This window comes from Pseudonaja textilis, chromosome 4 (assembly GCF_049901715.1).
Source record: "Pseudonaja textilis isolate UNSWEBS1 chromosome 4, rPseTex1.2, whole genome shotgun sequence".
Lineage (NCBI taxonomy): Eukaryota > Metazoa > Chordata > Lepidosauria > Squamata > Elapidae > Pseudonaja > Pseudonaja textilis.
The window spans coordinates 36666658-36686779 of NC_141993.1; the positions used below are offsets into that span (position 1 = coordinate 36666658).

The 20122-nt window shown below is 35.6% G+C and overlaps 2 protein-coding genes across 4 annotated transcripts in view; both read right to left on the minus strand.

Moving 5' to 3' along the window:
* Nucleotides 1-7795, minus strand: part of HTRA1 (HtrA serine peptidase 1) — a 42777-nt gene extending 34982 nt beyond the window's left edge. The window contains exon 1 of the mRNA XM_026704915.2: nucleotides 7066-7795. Coding sequence (XP_026560700.1) covers nucleotides 7066-7567 — 502 coding nt within the window. The 5' untranslated portion in view covers nucleotides 7568-7795. The remainder of the gene's footprint in view (nucleotides 1-7065) is intronic.
* Nucleotides 7796-10270: 2475 nt separating this feature from the next.
* Nucleotides 10271-20122, minus strand: part of PLEKHA1 (pleckstrin homology domain containing A1) — a 56535-nt gene continuing 46683 nt past the window's right edge. Inside the window, exons 10-13 of one of the 3 annotated variants that reach the window (XM_026704913.2) lie at nucleotides 18644-18707; nucleotides 17434-17523; nucleotides 16489-16529; nucleotides 10271-14277 (exon numbers count right to left, since the gene is read on the minus strand). In XM_026704913.2, coding sequence (XP_026560698.1) covers nucleotides 14064-14277; nucleotides 16489-16529; nucleotides 17434-17523; nucleotides 18644-18707 — 409 coding nt within the window. In that variant the 3' untranslated portion in view covers nucleotides 10271-14063. Of the gene's footprint in view, nucleotides 14278-16458; nucleotides 16530-17433; nucleotides 17524-18643; nucleotides 18708-20122 lie in introns of all 3 variants that reach the window. The other 2 variants (XM_026704912.2, XM_026704911.2) reach the window with 2 other exon arrangements.

The window sequence follows — 20122 nt, forward strand, 5'->3', positions numbered from 1 at the left end:
ATTTCCTTTTTTTCTCCTTTCCTTTCTCCTATCCATCCATCCATCCATCCATCCATCCATCCATCCATCCAGCAAAAGTGTTGTAAAATACAATCCTCCAACTTTTGTCCCAAAGGTGCTTTTTTCAAGAGACAACTGAACTTTCTGGTTTTTCTGTGAGGGTATTTTGCTTCTCATCTAAGGAGCTCCTTCAACTCTGACTGGATAGTGGGTAATAAAAATACTACAACCTTTGATGCCAAAGTAGCTTCCTGTTTGGAAGTGTAGTTTGCATCTTTTTAGAGAATCGTTGAGGCAACATGGAGGTTTGTCTGTGTCCTTGGGTCACCTGAGTGGTGCAAATGGCTGTGGAGTTACTAAGGTAAAAGAATGCGAGGCAACTGGCAGTTGGAACAGAGTTCTTTTCAGGTGGGGAAGGGAGAGTAGAACTCCTTAGCATCAGAGAATGTTAATTACTGTATTAAGAAATACTAATGATCTAATGGTCATTTTGAAAAATCCTTTCTAGTGAGCACCCAGAAGCCAAGAGGAATATACATGCCAAATTTTGAGATTGTAGGCTTTACAGTTCTGGAAATTTCATAATGCTGCGTGAGTGGTATTTCATTTTTATATATATAAATATAGATTGGAAAATATATCACAATCCCCATGGAGTTACTTTTTCTTTTAGGAACAAAAGTGGTAGTTCATCCTAATCAAGGATAATTTGAAATGGCTTTTCAAATGTTAGCAAAATGGCTAACAAATCTATTTTTCTGTATAAATCAAATGATTACACTTAATTTTCTGGCTTGTATAAAATAAGAAATAGAAATGTGATGTGCAATTTTTGCCTCTTTTCACCAACAAGCACCTCGCCACCAGTTTATTTGGCTATTGCATCTTTCTTTGCCACTTTGCGGAAGATGTAATGAATTCTAATTGGCTAACAACTGTTAGTTGTTCTTAGTTCAACTGAGTGGAATAAGAAAATTGCAAATTGTACCCAAAGTCTCCTGACCATGAGAGCTAGTAAGCAGTGGAACAGCAGTGGACTGGTGGGTGCTCCATCAATGAAGGCTTTCAAGCAAAGGTTGGGCATTTGTTTCAGGATTCCGGCCTTGGGTAAAGAGTTGGCCTACATCCTTTTCAACTTTATGATACCATAAAGTATCTAGCTTGTAAAATGAATTATAATACAAGAGTAATACCTAGTCATTCTGAACATTGTTTCACTGATGGCTTGCCAAAGTTCAGTTTCCTTTTTTATATATCAGTGGTGTTACTATTGACATTACAGTTCTAACAACATTAAATTATAATGATGCTAATATTTTCATTGTTTTCCTTTGATTTATAGTTCAGACAGGTTTATCAGCTGATTACTGAAGACTGGTCAGAGGTCTGGTTAGACATATCAAGACTTGAAAAATATGTGTTTGTAGTTCCAAAAACAATTTACCTCCTGATCTAAATATCTGCCCAATACGTTCAAACAAGATTAGTCAAAAGAACAAATAGGATACTGTGAATACTCAGCTAGAATACATAAATTTGACTAAAAATTGTATATTAATATATTGAGATTATCATCCCACCATTCTACATTTTAAGAGGAATAAAAACGTTTATGCTAGTCTTTATGCTTGAACTATTTTAAATTTAAAAGCATACAGTAGTTCCATGCCATTCCAATAAAAAATAAGGAGCAGTTCAGGAAGCCATTATAGATGAAAAGATATTTTAACTCAGGTAAGAGATTCCATTTGTTGTAGTAGTTAAGTAGCCTGGGAGACTGGGAGTTCTAGTCCTGCCTTACAGTAGGTGCAAAGCCAGCTGTATGACCTTAGGCCAGTGTCTCTCAACTCAAGGAAGGATATAATCGCAAGAAAACTGTAGGGGTATTTCCTGGCAATCTTCAAGAATCAGACATAATTGAATGGAAGACAAACAGTTAAAAGAAATATGTATAGAAATGGAAACAAGATAGGCAAGAAAGTATATCAACAAAAAGGTATTAAAAGTCAAAAAGGCTTACAAAAAGGTTTACAAGGGAGAAGATAAAACCAACCAAAAGATTTGGAGAGTGTTTCAATAATAAGACAGAGAAAAATCAGAAAACTGTAAGAGAACAAAATAGGAAAGACTGCTTGGAAGAGATGGTAGGATGACATGGGGTTGACCTCTTCAACTAGTAATTGGCTTCAGATTTCTCTCCAGAGGGGAACTCTGATCCAATACAGCTAAGAAGTGACACAAAAAGGAAATGGCAAATTAAAAAAAATAGTTAGCGAACTACATAAACCAGTTCACATCCCCAAGACCAGATCAATCACATTTAAGAGGATTTATCAAGAATATGTTTTGTCAAAACAACCTGCTTTTGACAGACCAGGAATGCAGTGCACCCATTCCAGAATCAGACAGAGTGCTATGCAGATTTAGTATTAGAAGAGAAGTCTTTAAGGCTACTTGGTAACTATCATTTAGAGTACAGTATAGACTTGTTCAATATTGTACAGATGAAAATTCAAGAAACGATGGTCTAAACTGTAAGGAAACAGATCCAACTGGATATTAATGGTAAAAATATTAATGGTAAAATTTGTTCAACAATGGAGCAGACTGCTTCAGAAGATTGATTCTCCTTTGCTGGGAATATTACAGACATCAGTCAAGAATGCTGTATAAATTGATTCTTATATTGGGCAGGTGATTTGACTAAATTAAAAATCAGGAGTGTCAAACTGGTGGCCTGCGAGCTGGATGTGTCATACGCAGGCCATGTCCATCCCAGTTCTGCGAAGGGAAACAACATTGCACTACATCACGTGACAATGTGATACATCACGTGATAACGTGACACAGCAAGTGTGACACCTGTGGACTAGATAATTATATATTACTATATTACAGCCCTTACATTCTGTTTTAAATCCTGACTCAACCTATTTTTTTAGCAAAGTCTTCAATAGAGAGCCTTATATAGTTAATAACTCTAACTAATTTTTTCTGCAGTTATTTTTGCTGCATCAGGATAGGATCTGTTTTTCTAGTCTTTTCCTACTGACACTTAGACAAAGCACTAGCCAAAGGAAATGCACTCCTATATTCTCCAAACGTTCCTAATTAGCAGATAGCCAAAACATACACTTTCCAATCAAAGGAGCAAAATAGTCCAGGAAAAATAAAAAGTATGGAAACCTGATCATCTAGAAATTGGGTAACTGGGTCAAACGTTTATTTCAAAAATATCATTCTTCTCAGCTTCATCAAGTACAATAATTTACATTGTAGCTGATAAGGACAAGATGAAAATTAGCAACACATTGAAGAATTTGAAAAATATTGAAAATGTTATGGCTAATAGAAATCAACTTTTGAAAGTAATACATAATATAGTGTATAAGGAAAGGGAGGATTTCTATCAACAATCCTATTGTCTGCTTTGTACCTACTTTTTTTGTTCATTTCTCCTATCTTCAAGGAAAATTTCTAAACAATACTGATTTTTAAAGAGAAGGCCAAAAAAAAAAAGTTTCATTTTCTGTTTCGTTAATATCATAAATTTTTAAGTCCAAATCCAGAACTTAATTTACATTGATGCAGCAGCCCTAGTTTTCTCACTCTAATATGCAAAAAAGACCCAAAAATATTGAAGTGGGCTTGTGTTTCTGCCTTCTTGCTGGTATCTTCAAATATATATCTCAAATATTTAGCTAATAAGAAATCCTGATTATCTGTGGGAAGTTAGCTAAGTAAAATTCATTCCTGATGAGTGGTTTAAGTGGGTTTTTTCCTGATGCCTGACATGTTGAAAAGAGACAGAAAAAAACCAAAGAAGAAATACAAGGGGTTAGGGTTTTCAGCAAATAAAAATTGTGTGAATTATGTGGGGACCAAAATACCTGTAGGAGCACATTTTGTGATATTATTTGCAATGTCAACTTCCAATGGGGTCTTATGATGGACTGATGCTCTCTAAAGAGAAGCACCATAGCTGAAAATGCTGGCTAGAAAGGCAGATTCTGATGAGTGCAATGAAGGACAATAAAATGAGGCCTCCAGAAACAAGAAACTCAGTAGTGGATGACAGGATCCACCATTGGTCAGCCATGGAAGGTCTGCTGGATAGTAGAACATGCTGGATAAGCAGAACAAGGAGAAGATTGCTTCTTGTGAAATGCAATTCCTGAGCAAACGGATTCTTTCATTATTGTCTTTGTAAAAAAAAAAAGCTCTGGGAAGTAGATTAACTGTAAATTTCTATACATCATCATTAAATTGAATAGGGTTAAGGTTAGGGTTAAGACGAATGAGTATTAAGGAATTAGTGAGTATTAAGAAAAGTATTAACTCTAAGACCATCCACACAATTTTGTGGCTAAGCAGGATGAGAATTCAGGTCCCCTTTGACTAGTGCATCAGACTGTTTCTTGCTGCCATTTTTCAGAATCTTTTACAAAGAATCAGCATTTTTTAAAATTAAAGTTGAATTTCTAACCATCTTGTGACAAAATGTAGCATGCTAAATGGATTACATTTTGATAAAACAATGATAGTGTTGCTAAGAAATGATCCACATATCTGTTATAGCTATATAGCAAACCCTAAATCTACTGTTGAACTCAGGGTTACGTTTTCCCTTAATTTGCCATAAATTGCTAGAGTCAAGGACATTTAGTAATTAAAAAATCTATATTAATAATACTAAAGCTACACCAGTATAAGAGGAAGTCACATAAACTCATATTTAGAGTGCACCATTCAATTCTAGGCTAAAATGATTAAAGTATAGAATTTGAGACTTAAATTTTTAAAGTCTATAAAAAGAAGATTGCATATATTACTGGATAGTCTAAGAATGTATATGAAATCAGGTGTCAACTATGCAGGAAAGGGTTGTGTAAACAAGCCAATTTGGACCCTACCAATTACCTATAAAATAGAAAGAATGGGATAGTTTGAAATGCAAGGACCACATATGAACTTTCTCCCTGTTACCGTTTTCTATTCCAAGCTATATTATTTTATTATTATTTTTCTTCTTCATGAGATTTACATAAGCATAATGGAGGCATCAAAAAGACTGGAAAATTATATTTTCAGTGGAAAAACATAGGAAAAGGATTGAACTTCCCCTCCAATCTGCCCACCATATCTACTGTGACCCTGTGCTTACAATTGTCCATAGGACTGAATATATTAGCTTGATCCAGCTTTAAAAAATCCTCTGTTGCTGGGATTTATAAGTTAATGCAGGTAATTTATAAGTCTCAGCAGGTAACAGACTAGTAAGGGCAAAACTCTTGTTTTTTCAGTCACAGTCTCATCAAAGAAAATATTTATCTCAAGGAAATTTTTTGTAAGAGCCAAACCAGATGTTTTACCCTGGTAAACAAAAGTCTTCCAACTTTTTTATGAAAAGCAACCACAGGTCCCTGCAAGTATAACTAAAGGAAAAATAACTGCTTAATCCCTCTCCTTCAGCTGCCCGTTATTCTGTTTAAAATGCACACCCATTCAAATTCCATCCCTAGAAAAGGAGTACTTATAGTCATGATTTCCCTATGCAAACAGAAAAATGACTCATATGTAGTTAGGAAGTTAAACAAATGAAAAGTTTGGCTGCCAATACTTATGGTTATCCTCCAAGGTTGTTTTGGTCTTTGATATGTATGATCATCATGGATTCTTACCTATGATGACTTTTGAGCCATATAAAATATAACATAACACTGAACTATGGGTGTAATTTGATACATACTTTCCAGGAGTTAAGACCCAGGGAACACATCTGGACTTCTCAGTAGACTTTTGTTTATTTATTTAGCTTATTCTTCCATTAATAGTAATCCTGAAATAGCCTACAGCATTACAAAATAAATCAACCTAAGAAGAGTCATAGTGAAACACTTTAAAACACATTGGTTATTTATAAACCTATCCTGAGTTTTTTAAAAAAACCTGAATTGGGCTAAAAGTAACACTTATAGGTAGGTACATATTATAAGATACATCTAAATTATATAGTACTAATATAATGTTATTTATTTATTTGGATTTGTTATACCACTCACTTCCACTATGGCTATCCCATAAGTCCAAAACATATATTAAAAATAGAAGTAAAAATCACATCTGCATGGACCAACATGCAAAAAAGTTCAACAAGGGTTCCTATAACATAGTTTATATTGTACCTGTGCAAAATGGGAAGAATCTATTCTACTGATTTCAAAATGACCAAATCAAACAAATATATTTCCCTTCACACTGCTGGATCAAAAGCTAGACATATGCCTAGCATATAAGCTCGTTTAAAGGATGGTCCGACTCTTCTATTCTCACCTAACAAAACTGAATCCTCTCTTTCAAAGCTGTGACCTTTCACTAATCTCTCTCTATTATATCTTGTCTCACTTGTTATCTTCTTTCCTTGGAACAGACTTTTTTTTTCATACAGATGTCTTCCATCTGTTTGTTCCTTCCATGACCCAAGCCAGCATTCCTGACTCATGCTGCATCTCCAACTATCTACTTTTTTTTTTCCTTTCTAGAAGGTCATGGACACAACTATTATCATATCTTGGAAACCAAAAGTCTAAATTCTCCTGGGCACCGCAAAGTAGCCGTTTTGTTATCGTTTAAATATGCAAAGTAACATTTATCTTAGCTCCCCCTTAGGAAAGGAGGATTTCACGCCCAGCCTAAATCTTCCCTCTCTCTTCTTCAGTTAAGAAGAAAGAAGCTAAATTAAGTTTTTTAAATAAGTTAGCACCGTAATAACGTTTCAGACTATTCAAAAAAAAAAAAAAAAGCGACGGAGAGAGGATACAAATTTAACCCAGCGCCAGGCATCGCGCAGGGCGGGAGTCAGATTTGGAGGAAGGGGGGAAAAGGCAATTTACTTTGGCTATCCTACATCCTCCCCAGATGCGTTGGGCTCCAATATTCCCCACCACAATATTTATGGATGTGGCAGTCCAACCTATTTCGCGAGCCGACGCGAGGACTTAGCAGAGGAAAATTGGGAGATGTGCGCCCTCCCTCGCCCCGCCGTGTTTCCGAGCGAGCTCTCACCCTGGCCGCAGGCGCCCCTCTGAATGGCGATGACGGGAGGTTGATGCTGGCTTTCGGAGCGCTGGCTAGCGGTCCTCAGCTGGCACAAGTTGCCGTAGCTTCTTCCATCGCTGCCACACACCGGTTCGTTCCCGGCACACACGCAGTGGCCGGCTTTGGCTCGCCTGCGCACCGTGGCCGAAGCCGCCACTCCGGGTCCCCCGGGCGAGAGCACACATAACAGCCCTTCGGCACAGGACGGCTCCCCGTACGGCGACCCTCCGCAAGACTCGCCCTCTTGCGCGGCACACACGGGGCAGCAGCCGCAGGAGTCGAGCGTCTGCCCGCTTCCCGCGCACTCGGTGGGCACCTCCGGGCACCGCGCGCGGTCGCAGAGGTCAGGGCAAGCCCGCTCTTCGTAACGTCGCCCGAAGGCTTGAGCCGAAGCTCCCGGGAGCAGGAGCAAGAAGAGGCACGGCCACCAGCCGCTGGGCGCCAAAGGCCACAGAAGGGCTTTCATCATTGCTTTCTCACAAGGCGCGGAAAATCCAGCGAGCGAAACACGCGCAACGGATCGGGACGGCGCGGCCCAAGTGAGGAGGGAAGGAGGGTCCTGGCGCGCGGCAACAGGGAAGTGGAATCCCTGCCTGGCAAAAGCGCGGAGAGCAACTGAGGAGGGAAGCGCTGCTTTAAAAGGAGCCGCCGCCGCCGGCGGAGAGGTTGGATGAGCGCGTGGAAAACGCCGCTGGCTTGAGGAGCCGTCTGGGAGGAGACTTGGCGCCGTTCTGCAAGGCTGGACAAGGGAAGGGCGTCTGCTGCCGCGCCAAGGGGGAGTGCAAATTGCAGCAAGCTCACGGAACTTTCCCCCCTCCCCTTTCAGAGTTTTTTTTTAAAGCAATTTTATTAATATTGAAAGGCATGGCTCTATCATTTATATCAGGTGAACATACTGGCCATAAGAATCCTCCCCCCATATTTTCTGTAATCCTTTATACCTAGTTCCTGCACGTTTTCTATAAGTAGATCATCCTATCAGCCAACCTAGAGTTCCAAACTTAGCTCAGATCCATCCTGTTGCTTGGGGAATGCGCCATAAATGTTGTTTCTCTCTCTCTCTCTCTCTCTCACACACACACACACACAAACGTTTTAAAAATCCTGGTCTCAGATGTTGTGAAATATTCACCTGGGTTTTGGTTGAGCTTTCAAGAATATACCTCAAGCTGGTTGACACCTGCACTTGTGGCTCATACAGATATATAGCTGATCTTAAGCCCTGTGCAAATTGGATCAAAAATGCAGTTTTTAAAAAACGTTATGTTTGGGAATTAACATAGTTGGCCTACTGGTAAGGGAATTGAAGTGTTTTAACTGTAAGATGCAGTGATATGTAGGATGCCAATAAGCACAGCCTCAAAGAATGTGAACTTTCCCCACATTGTCCTACAAAATTCCCTCACCATCTCTATTTGTTTCTATGACCTACTCACTTTATATTCCAGTTTGCAAATACTCATATGAAAAATAGTTATAAGGCAACATATTTCTATTAGTTTATCAAAATGTTATTTTTCCAGAATATTTACATTGGTTGGCTAATATGGCCTGTGCTTTTAAGAAAAGAGCTGTAGGTCATAATTTGAGATGCGGTCTTCCAATGGGATCACTATATTCTGTCCTAAACACAAACTTCCCGGAAAGTTTCAAATTTCTAGGACACAGAAAAGCATTCTCTTTGTCCTCAGAATACCTTCCTATGCTGCTGCTAATACATTTGCAGTATCGTGCACACACACACAAAAAAGATTGCTGGAACGCAACCAGCCTGCTACTTAGCTAAGGAAAATTTAGGACACTTACTGACATTCAAGACTGCCTTTTCAAATGCTAAGCTAAGTGATGCAAATAGGTTTTGCACTCAGAAAAATAAGTTAAATCCTTAGAATGCCAATAAAACTCCTTCTTATATCAAACAAGATGGTGATGCAATATTTCTCCTATTCTGTTATTAATAGGAAATACTAGGAAACTATAGGAAATATTACTGAGGAAAGCAAGCAAAGAACTTACCAGAAATCTCAGTTGGATTCTTTTTACTGTCCTGTAAAGCCATTAATTACCCTATGAAGATGGCAGCTGTCTGTTAGTTGCTTTTAACTGTATTTTTGTTTACAATTCATGTTATTTGTAAACTTTTTGGGAGTACTAGGCATGATTTAATAATGATAAAATATACATACAGGAAATCAGTGTCACTTTTTGTCAGTTTGTCTTATAATGGGATGTGAACCATATGATTGCTTTGATACTATCTCAAGAAAAATGAGCTACTTTGGGCATAGCTCCAGTATTAAGGCAGAAGTAAGGTAGCTATAGGCTGCCAAGTATTATTGAATCACAATTCCTGGTAGCAGGACATTTGGCCACAATAATCAGAACTTTCAGAAGTTCTAGTTCAGTTACCAGATGTTCCCTCTTCTCATATTATTAAAAACAGAAGTCCTTCCAACAGCATATTAAAATGCATCTAGAGTCCCCAACAGGATTTTAAGCTAGCTAGAAAGACCAGCTTTACTTTTGGTTGGAAGCTTCCTTCCAGTTTCTTTCCTGATAATTTTCTTCTGTACTGTTATTAGGGTTAAAAGCTTAAAAGGGTTCTTCCTCTATTTTCTAATGTTGGGTGTTATACTGTTTCATAATTGTATTTATCCAATTTAGACACCGCTTATTTCATCACACAATAGTCTGCTACTATTTAATCTGTTTGAATTTTCATCTGAACTTTTAAATATGCATCATGGAGGGTAGTCAGTTTTTCTCGGATAAGCTATGGTTTCTGAACCCTCATTCTTCAGTATCATTCAAGGCTAACCTGTCACATGTGAGGACTGCACATATAAAAACACATGTATACAAATTGGCATATTTAATAACATACTCTGACAGATCACACCAAAATGTTTTCAGCAATAGTTTTTTACAACCTAGTTTTTACCATTGAGGAATATTACCTCTTTAAAATGTTTCTGATAATAAGATTAATTGTATTAATGGAGCTACCGGTAGATTTTTTTAATGTTTGCTTTTTGATCAATTAAAAATATCACTTTTAAGATTTTTGGTGAATCTGAAGGGCAGAACAAAGTTTGCAAAAATAGTTTCATTCACTGAACAATTTGTCTTTTGATGTACACTTAAATGTAGTACTCTGATAAGATTATTATAGTTCATTATTTATGTCAATTTATTAACAGGTGTGACATTTACAGAAAACACCACAGGTTCCAAATAAATTAACAATTTTCTTCAATTTTATATAAAAAGTACTGATAAATTAAAAGTCCTGACAATTTGCCAACCACAAGCATTTCCCACACTATTGAATTATCTAAGCAGTTTGATTTTAAAGGAATCCATAAGATTGCTGCTGTGATTACACTTCACTATTGAAAACTGGTAATATTCAAAGAATAAAAGGAACATGCAATGTAGAAATTGTACCAGAACCAGTAAACCTACCACAACATCAAGGTATGGCAATACAACAAACAATCCAACTCAGTTTCATCCAGAAAATACTTATTGTGAAAAATAAAGACTTTCATACATTTGCTAAATCTGTTACAAGTTAAAATGTATTCTCCTGAATTAGACTGAACAGAACATCTACCTTAATTCACATGTAACTGAGAAGGCAAATAAAATGTAATTTACAAACATTGCTTGTAAATATTTAGCTTATAATTGAGAAATATAAAGGTACTGCTGTATCGGAGCAATCTGAAAGAACATCACAGAAATTTGGCATTCTACTATCTTTTTAGGCCTTGTCCTTTTTTATTTCAGTTTTTAACATCTACAGATTTGATCCACATAAGTTTTTATAAATGTAGTTAGTATATTTAACAATAGATGTATTCTTGAAAGACAAGTTATTCAGCAAATTTCCACAATCACAATAGCTGTGATCCAAACTGTTTATTGGATGGCAAACAGAATTGTAGCTAAGTGGGAACAACAGTGAAAATTCCCTATGAGACAAATTTAATGAAAAAGCTGGAAAGTGACTGATTCAGTTTGTCAGTGATATAAAATACCTATGTCTTTTGAGTTTATGTGCAGAAACAAAATAGGATGGCAAAAATGTTCTCTTTTACAAGTGCCAAATGATTCTTCTTGCAAATATAAAAGCCTGAGATCAAGATTTTGTGGGGAAGTTATATCTGGGGAAATTCATTTGGGAGCTAGAGACTATATAGTTAAAGGTAGTTAAAAGGACCATAAATCAAACACTTAAGCATTAGGAAGGACAAATGAAATGTAAATAATAATGTCATGTTTCAAAATGCAGGTCCACCCAGGCTCATAATTGTAGAAGAGTTGGGTGTACAAAATAGGATATATACATGGAAATAAACACATAATTGGACTTCTTGTATTACTCTAAACACCCTATTTTATACATATGGCACACGGAAAGCAGGTATGGGCCATTTATTCTCTCAGCCCAACCCACTTAAAGTTGTTATTATTGGGGAAAAGAGGAAGAGACAGGAGTATTAGGTATGTTCACCACCTTGAGTTACTTATAAAAGTAATAAAAGCAGGATAAAAATCTAATAAAAGCAGGAATGTGCTGGTCATTGCTTAACTCAACGGTTCTTAAACTGTTTGATTCAATTATTCCTCTTCCAAGTAATGTCACTATCCCCACCCACCCCCAAAAAATCCAGGCTGTTGTTTTACACAGACATCTTGGCATCTTCAGTCCCAAACTGGATCCTTGACTCACAAACATGCAGTTACAAATTGCTTCATTACTCTCAACTACCCACTTGGGGAAAATTACCTCCCCCCAATACACACCCATTTAAGAACCACTGGTCTAACTGAAGTTCTCTAATAGGATAAAATAAAAGGTTTCTTGCTCCCATTGCTACTATAATTTATGCAAGCAAGTAACAAGTATTTTTAAAATTAGAATATCTTTTAAAAGCTGTGACAATATGTACAATCTAGTCAGCTTAGTAAAAATCTATATATCCTCCCTGAAATGGAGACAGTTGTAGAATCATCCTCTTTCTTTCTTTCTTTTTTTTTAAAGACAGTAGTGGAAATTTGAAGGGAACAACACACTACTGCTCTTAACTTAATGGAACATCCCTTTCAACTAATTTGAAAATTTTGGCTTTTGCTCCACTAAGACATAAGTCAAAAGAACGCCTAGTTCACTGGAATAGTGGAGGATTTTTTTGCTTAAATATCTCCATTCATGCTTTAGAATTTCTCAAGCATAACATACACAAAATATTATACAATGGAAAGTATAAATTGCATAAAGAAGCAGCATGTGAAACTTTGGGCCTTTTGTTGATTAAACAGATTTTTTTCACTACCTGCCTATAAAATAGTGCATTCTCTTTTTGATCAATTATCCAGCATCAGCTTTTTAAGCCTATTATTGTCACTGAACTGAACAAATTTCCAGTTTGAAAATCATTATGCACAACTCAGATACTGGCATGCTGGAAACTGCATAAGCATTTCACCTGATACACATGCTGAACCATATCACACAAGGCTCAAAACCAGAAAAATAAATCTATTTAACCCCCAAACTTTTAACGTATCATGAAGAAAGAACCCACAGGCACTTTTAATAAATACAGTGCACAGAAGTTACAGGCCACAGTTGCATGATGGAATAATTCAGTACCAATTAATAGCATGAAGCAGAGTTTGTTCAGTCTTTTACTGACCAAATATAAAATGGGAACCAGTTACAACTCACTGAAGCAGGGAGGAGAGGGGAGATCACACAAGAGAAAACAAAATTTGGAACAATTGTTTTAAATAATTACTGCAAAGCCCATTATAAAATATTTCATTAAATCTTTAAAAGATTTAATAGTTTATGTTCCCTAGTTTTTTTAAAAAATCTACATAATACCTTTATTTTGGTGGTCCATCAATATCCAAATGTGCAAAAGTTACAATTTACCTTTAGGAGTGCATCAAAAATAGGTTTAATATTCAAAATAGCTGTATTATGATAATGTAAATTTTACAGCACCAGTTTTCTGTAATTCTAAAGGATTTGGATTCTATGGAAGGGCAGTGATTTACAAAGCATTTATCAGAAGATCCAATTAAGTCAGCACATTTAGATTACTGTAAATAATCTGTGGGCCTTTCTTATAAGCTTTCTTTTCTCATAGAGATTCTCACTTATTGTACTTTAACAAATATTATATTTGTTATGAGCAGTTTTTGTGCCTTGAATACATAGATTGCTCAAATCTAAGCATTCATTGTAAGGAAAACATACCTCATTTTAGATACTGCAGCATGGTGTTTTTCTTAATTTCTTAACATGAAATATTCTTAACATGGAAAATCTCTTTGCATAGGAAAAGTGCATTACATTGCCTCTACTGTTACACTCTGCAGTCCTGACAATCAAAGAACACTGTATACATAGATGCCCCAAAAACCTGTGCCAGTATTTTTAGAAAATAAGCCGATTTGGTTGACAATAGCCTGAATTACAAGATCATTAAGCTGTAAATTGGCTTTAAAAAAATAGCATTAAGGGTGTTTTTTTTCAGTTTTGCTAAACTGATGAAGAACAGCTGGTACCTTGCTTAAATAATTTTTAGATCAAGTATCATCTTTCGGCCCCTTCCTATCAAAAAGATTTGTCTTCAGGGTACAGAAAAAGCAAAAAGTCTGCTCTGATACACAGTGCAAGGCAGCATATAACTATTAAAACATACAAAATTTTGAATGTATGCATACACAAAGGTCAACATAAGCAACGTTCTATGTTTTGTTCTTTCTATCTTTGGCTAAAAGTCTGAGAAAGGAAATTCAAGGACCAAAACAATTCTTAATTTTCCAGACTCTTCCCCATCATTACACATCACTAACTGGAAGGCTTGCATCATCCAGATCCACTGGATCAGGATCCGGTTCCTGAGTGCCATTTTTACTTTGAGGTTCCAATAGGCCTTGCAGAGTCACTTTGGAAGTTGAGTTTCTTGAAGGGACAGCCTGGATCTTGAAGCTCCCTGATTTGGCCGTGGTAAAAGATTCATGAAATCTTCGCTTCTCCAAGACAGGGGGTTTGCTGTTAAGGGTTTGGACCAAAGTGGGGCGGTGAGCGGTTGTGGAATGTGAGGTGGCTGCTGCTGTTTTTGTAGGACATTTGGATTCTGAACAGCTGGAATGCTCCTGTAAAGGAGAAATAATTATCTGATTAAGTTGGTCATTTATTCCATGTTAATTACTCAATTCAGACCTACATCACTGAAATAATGAAAAGGGAAATATGAAGCAAGGCATAAGAGCACAAAGCAAAAGCTTCTCCGATGCAGCACAATGTTAAGACTGTGAGCATACAGCATTGTGTAATAGCAAGCTAAAACAGCCAAGACAAATCCCTAAATCTAGCATGAAAATCTTTTAATTCTGTCAGTGCAATTGCACTGAGTTATTATGCCCAATGCTATCAATCTCCCAGAACAGATTTCCCCCTTACTTGCCACGAGCCCATTGTGAGCATACCACTGGCAGCGTTTTGAAGAAACTGTCAATTTTGAGAATTTGCAAATAGGATTAAATACTTTTTGAAATCTAAACCTAAAAGAATTTCAAGAAACTAATCCCATAAATTCATGCAAGTGTATTCACTTGTAAAAAAGAAGTATAATTAAATTCTTAAAATTTTATGTGAATTAAATTTATCTTTTCGTTCATCTGTGCTTTATTCCTTAATTATTTGTTCTATTAAATCATAGTGATATCTGATTTTGCTGGTCAATATTTCCAAATATAATATAATATGTTATGTAGTTTGACTTTTTCTATATTGTACTCTACAATGGTAGCTGTTGCTTTGATGGTGAACTATTTATTATATTCAGTATTTTTCATACTTATTAAATATGATCATACCATTATTGAGTTCTGCATTTTAATAGTATGCTTAATGAAAACTGCAGAAGATAATTTCTACAATAAGCAAGAAACATAAAAGAATTAATCTGAAAACTGAGGAAAAAAATTCACAAAAAATTCTGAAGAGTATTGAATAATATTCATCAATTAAAATCAAAGTGCAAGGTATGCTGAAAATTGGCAACCACTATAACTTATCCTGTATTGGAACAATTGGGAATTTAATCTAAAATTACATCAGAATATGAAGCTTCTTAATAAAAGATAGCAAGACCATAGCAGTCTACTTGTCTGTTCCAGAAATGTTATCCATTTCCTGCCAAATTTTGGAATTAGTTTCCAATCAACCTAAAGTGGAAGTTTCTGACCATCTGAAAGTTTTAAAAGTTGCACTTAGATGAACAAGCAAAGACTGGTTTAGGATAACATTTCAAAATGTTCTTCTAGTTTAAGTTAGAAATGAGCCTCTTAACATGTTAATACTTCAATGAACAAAATATTCTCTTATTTTGAAAGGTAGGCTTGGTATAAAATTTTCCATTTTTATTACACAAATCATTAGCTGGAGAATGTGCTGCTTAGCTAGATTCAGAATTAGCCTGGTCAACAAATTTTTATAATGTTGAGCTGATTATCAAGATAGAATAAACCGTGAACAGGTCTACAACGATTTATAAATTCATCTAAGTGAAGGAAGGTAAAGAAGAAAGTTGGTACAAAAGTGATCAGAAATAAATATTTTAACACAAAATGATTGTGTAAAGTAATTTTTAAATACAAATTTCTTTTCTAAAGTGAATACTATATAAACATTTCTATAACATTTTTAAATTGAACTCAAGCAAGATTTGTGCTGGAGCAGCATTTCAAATATTTCAATTTGTAGTTTTGTGATAAGACACAAATTTTGTGATTAGAATATAAAAGGCTTAGATTCATTATTTTGATTAACCACAGATTAGTTAATCAAACTAATTTAAGCTATTACAATCCCTGCATCTTGACTAATGATCCCATGCATATATATTATAAAACCCATGCAGGTTGGTTGATTATGTTTTTCTTAGTGTGCATACTTTATGTACACACATTTAACTATTAGGTTCTGAGAGGCTTTTATTTAGCTGTGTTTTAAAATGATTAAATTTAAATATGAACTCTCATGCAAATTAGGCCAAACATAGTTTCTGTCTCCATGAATTTGCTACTAGAGCTTTTCTTCTCAATGAAAGGAACAGAGATTTAGCAAGGGAATGTTTGCCATTCTGAGAAATAGATTTTATTTAGAAAGACCAAATTTAATAGCCAATGGAAAATGTTTCAGAAGTTAGTAATTTCATGGTGATAATGATAAAGAAACCACAAGATCAAGTTCATCATTTTATATGGTGTTAATAAATGTTTTGGATTTCAGCCCTCTGATGAAATGGCAGGTTTACATGAGAGCCCACATACGTGCTGCATTCACCAGTTCTTGATGTATACCTCTGTATACAAGGATTCGACAGCCTTCTGGCCTGCCGCATCTGGAACACAGTGCAAAGCTAAGATTAGAGTAACCTAAACTTGAGAAGAGGAAGGGAGGAAGAGAGGAAAGGAAAGAACTGCTGATAGCCACTAGTAGAGTTATCCCACCACAAAAATTAAAAACACACCAAAGACACAAAGGAGTACCCATTCCCAATAACCTTTCCATCAACTAGAATGCATTCCGTTCCCAGAGAGTTTTTAAACGATAGTGGCAATTGATTAGACTGTTTTAATCCATTTTTGCAAAAAAGGTGGATTGTTTTAATATCACCAGGCTGTATACAAGCTAGAATAAACTTCTAGTATATTGACAGAAATAAAAAACAATATTGCTAAAAATGAATGACTTAAAAAAACAATCACCATAGCACATTATAACAATTATATACTTAGTAGTATAAACATATGTTTGATTGAAAAATATGCCATCTATGAAACAACTACATAATTACTGACACTTATTAACAGTTTGGCAATATTATCCTTGTAACACCAGCTGTTTAAAAAGGAAACCTAGAATCTTTTTAAATTACAAACTCTGTGCTAAGAGGACTGAAAATTAAAGGTTTCAAAGAATTCTATTCCAAGGTGCTTTAAATCAATTTAGGGATGTCTCAAGCACAAAATTCAGAAAAAGATCATATAAATTCACACAATTCATTTTGGTCCAATTAAGAGAGCACAGATTAACGTCTAAATATTAAAATAATACAGAAAGACAGAAATAGTTTTTTTTTTTAAAAAAGATTAGCATTGAGTCAAAAACTTAACAGTCTATGCAAGTTGTAATGCATGCAAATGTGTTACCCCAGATCTAGGAAAAAGGTTGACTGATAAAAAGAGTATGTGCAATACTGATTATTGCTAAAATATCATCATTTAAGTTGTTTAAAAACATACGGAAGCTGCTGATCTTCCAGGTCCCCGTTGGGCTACTATTGCACCAGAAATGGCTTTAATCCAACTATGCATGTCTTCTGGGCTATCGGCCTAAAATAAGAGTAATATAAAACTTTTGTCGAATTTCAGTTTTAGATTTAAAAGTATTTTACCTATACAACATAAGAATATGTCAAATATTTTCCTCATGAACAGATTTAAAGAGTTTAATCTAGACTGATCCTCATGAAAAAGATTTACTACAATAGTGTATTTAAAGCACAGTTCATGACATCGCGGCCACTATTTTGGAAATAGTTATATAAAGCCATTTTCTACTTCCTGAAAAGAAAAATCCTGGCAGGTGACCATAGCTATTTTCAGATATTTTTCAATGAATAAGGATATGAAAAGCCCATTAATAATTATTACAACTTCCTTGTTACCAACCTAACTACTGAAGAGGATTCATCAGTATGTTATTTAACCTCAATATGCACTGAAATTATGTGAATAATTTATAATGTTCTAAAAAAGGAACAAACAAGGAAATTGAAGACTTCACTGGGAAAAAGAAAAAAAGTTTAGAAAAGTCAAGTAAGTATAACACTGCCATGCATTTTAAAAAGTCTCAGAAAATCTCAGAAACAAACCATCGTAATAATGTGGCATCACCATAGTACACAGAACAACTAAAACCCTCCATCTTAAGTAAACCAAGAGACCCAATAGTCAAAGAGGGGAAAAAGGGAACAAAAAAACCCCAGGAGTCATCTATACATGCAGTGTAAGGACTGCAATAGCTACTATGTAGGATAGATAGGCAAAGATTAACTGAGCACATTTATAAACAATAACTAGGAAGATATGTAAACTTCTTAAACTTACAATACATGGGCTTGACTCAACCATAGTTTCAACTGGGAAACTGTGAACATCCTAGATCAAGCTAAATCCAAAAATGCTGGGGAATTCTTGAGACAAATCAGCCATCAATAGACACATAAATCACAATTTCACACCATCCAAACACCTACTATGGTAAATACTCTCAAACTTCACTAATTACACTCCACTTCACTAATTCTCTGCAAATTGGGAAGCCCTAGTTCATGTTCTTTTTAGTTGCAAAATTAAATTAGTTGTGGTTAATATACGTATATTCAAATGTATATTTGAAAGGAAATGGAAATTTGTTACCTTACATAAAATGCACAAATAGAAGACTTACTTGTACATAAAATGTTCGAGAAGTTGTTACAATTTCAAAAAGATTGTCTCTCATCATAATATCACTGAAAAACATACAAAAATGTAAACATAATGCATTGTTAAAATCAAATTCTAGCTCATGTATCTGATACAGAAAAATGCATTCAGTTTTAAAATATCTACTTTGACAGTAATTAAATTACATGGAGGTAGTCCTCATTTAATTATCACTATTAAGACCAGCAACTTTAAACAAAGCAATCACTAAATGAAAGTGCAGGTGTACTTATGGTCTTGTTTCAGCTTCTCTTTGCTTTAGGACTTGCAAAGATCATAAATACAAAATCTGATCACCAACATTGTAGCTATAAATAGTTGTTAAATGAGGACCACCTGCACTATATGGATAATCAGTTGTTATGCTTGATTAGTGGACTTTTTTGCCACTTGTTAAACAAATTATTTTAGTTGTTAAGTGAATCACATATTGTTAACTGAATCCAGTTTCCCCCATTAACTTTGCTTGTTAGAGTTGGCTGGAAAGGTCACAAATGACAGTCGCATGGCCCCAGGACACTGCAATCATCATAAATACATGCTGGTTGCCAAGAGAACGCCCCCCCCCACCAGCTTTGTTTTTGCTGGCAGAGGGCTATCAGAACAAACTAAAAATAAAACAAAAGGAGAAATGTTTCCCCTTTTGCATTTGAGCATGCAAGAAGGGACAGGAAAGGAAAAAGGGAAAGAGAAAAGACAAAGGAAAAGGGAAGATGGGAAGAGAGCAAGGAAGGAAAAATAAGGAAAGAGGGGAAGGAAGAAGAAGAATGAAGAGGAAAGTAAAAAGAAGAAAAGGGAGGGAGGGAGGAAGGAAGGCAGATTATAACGAGAGTGTGGAAGGGTATCAGGGAAGTCCTGCCTTAGCACTTGGCCACAACAGGTGCCCCTGACATGACTCTCCTGTCACGCCCACCATGGCCATGCCCACTCCTGCCCACACCCACTTATGGACACACATACCCTGGCCACACACCCCAGCTCTCCAAGGTTAAATACAGCCCTCAATGAAATCGAGTTTGACACCCATTACATGTAGATTATTATCAACTTTTTGGCACAACCTCCTTAAGGGTGATAATCGGACAAAGTCAAAGCTAAGACCTGTACTTCCCGATTTATATATTGTCTTCTTCTTTCAAAACTTAAGGCAAATATGTCCATTGCTGAATCTTACCTAAGCATACTTGTCAAATTAAACAAGATAAACATGGGATTAAAACATACATAAAAGATGTCCTAAGAAACTTCATAATGCCATAAGAGAATCACCTGGTAACTTAATGAACTGCATGCTTTGATGTATTATTTGTGTTTGTAGCTAGGAAATCTTTAGGAAAGTGTTTATTTAGCCCAGATTGATTTTTCATTCTTTTACAAAGGCATTATTTGAAATATCCTGAACAATAATGCAATCAACCCTTTCAAAATAATATATCTGAAA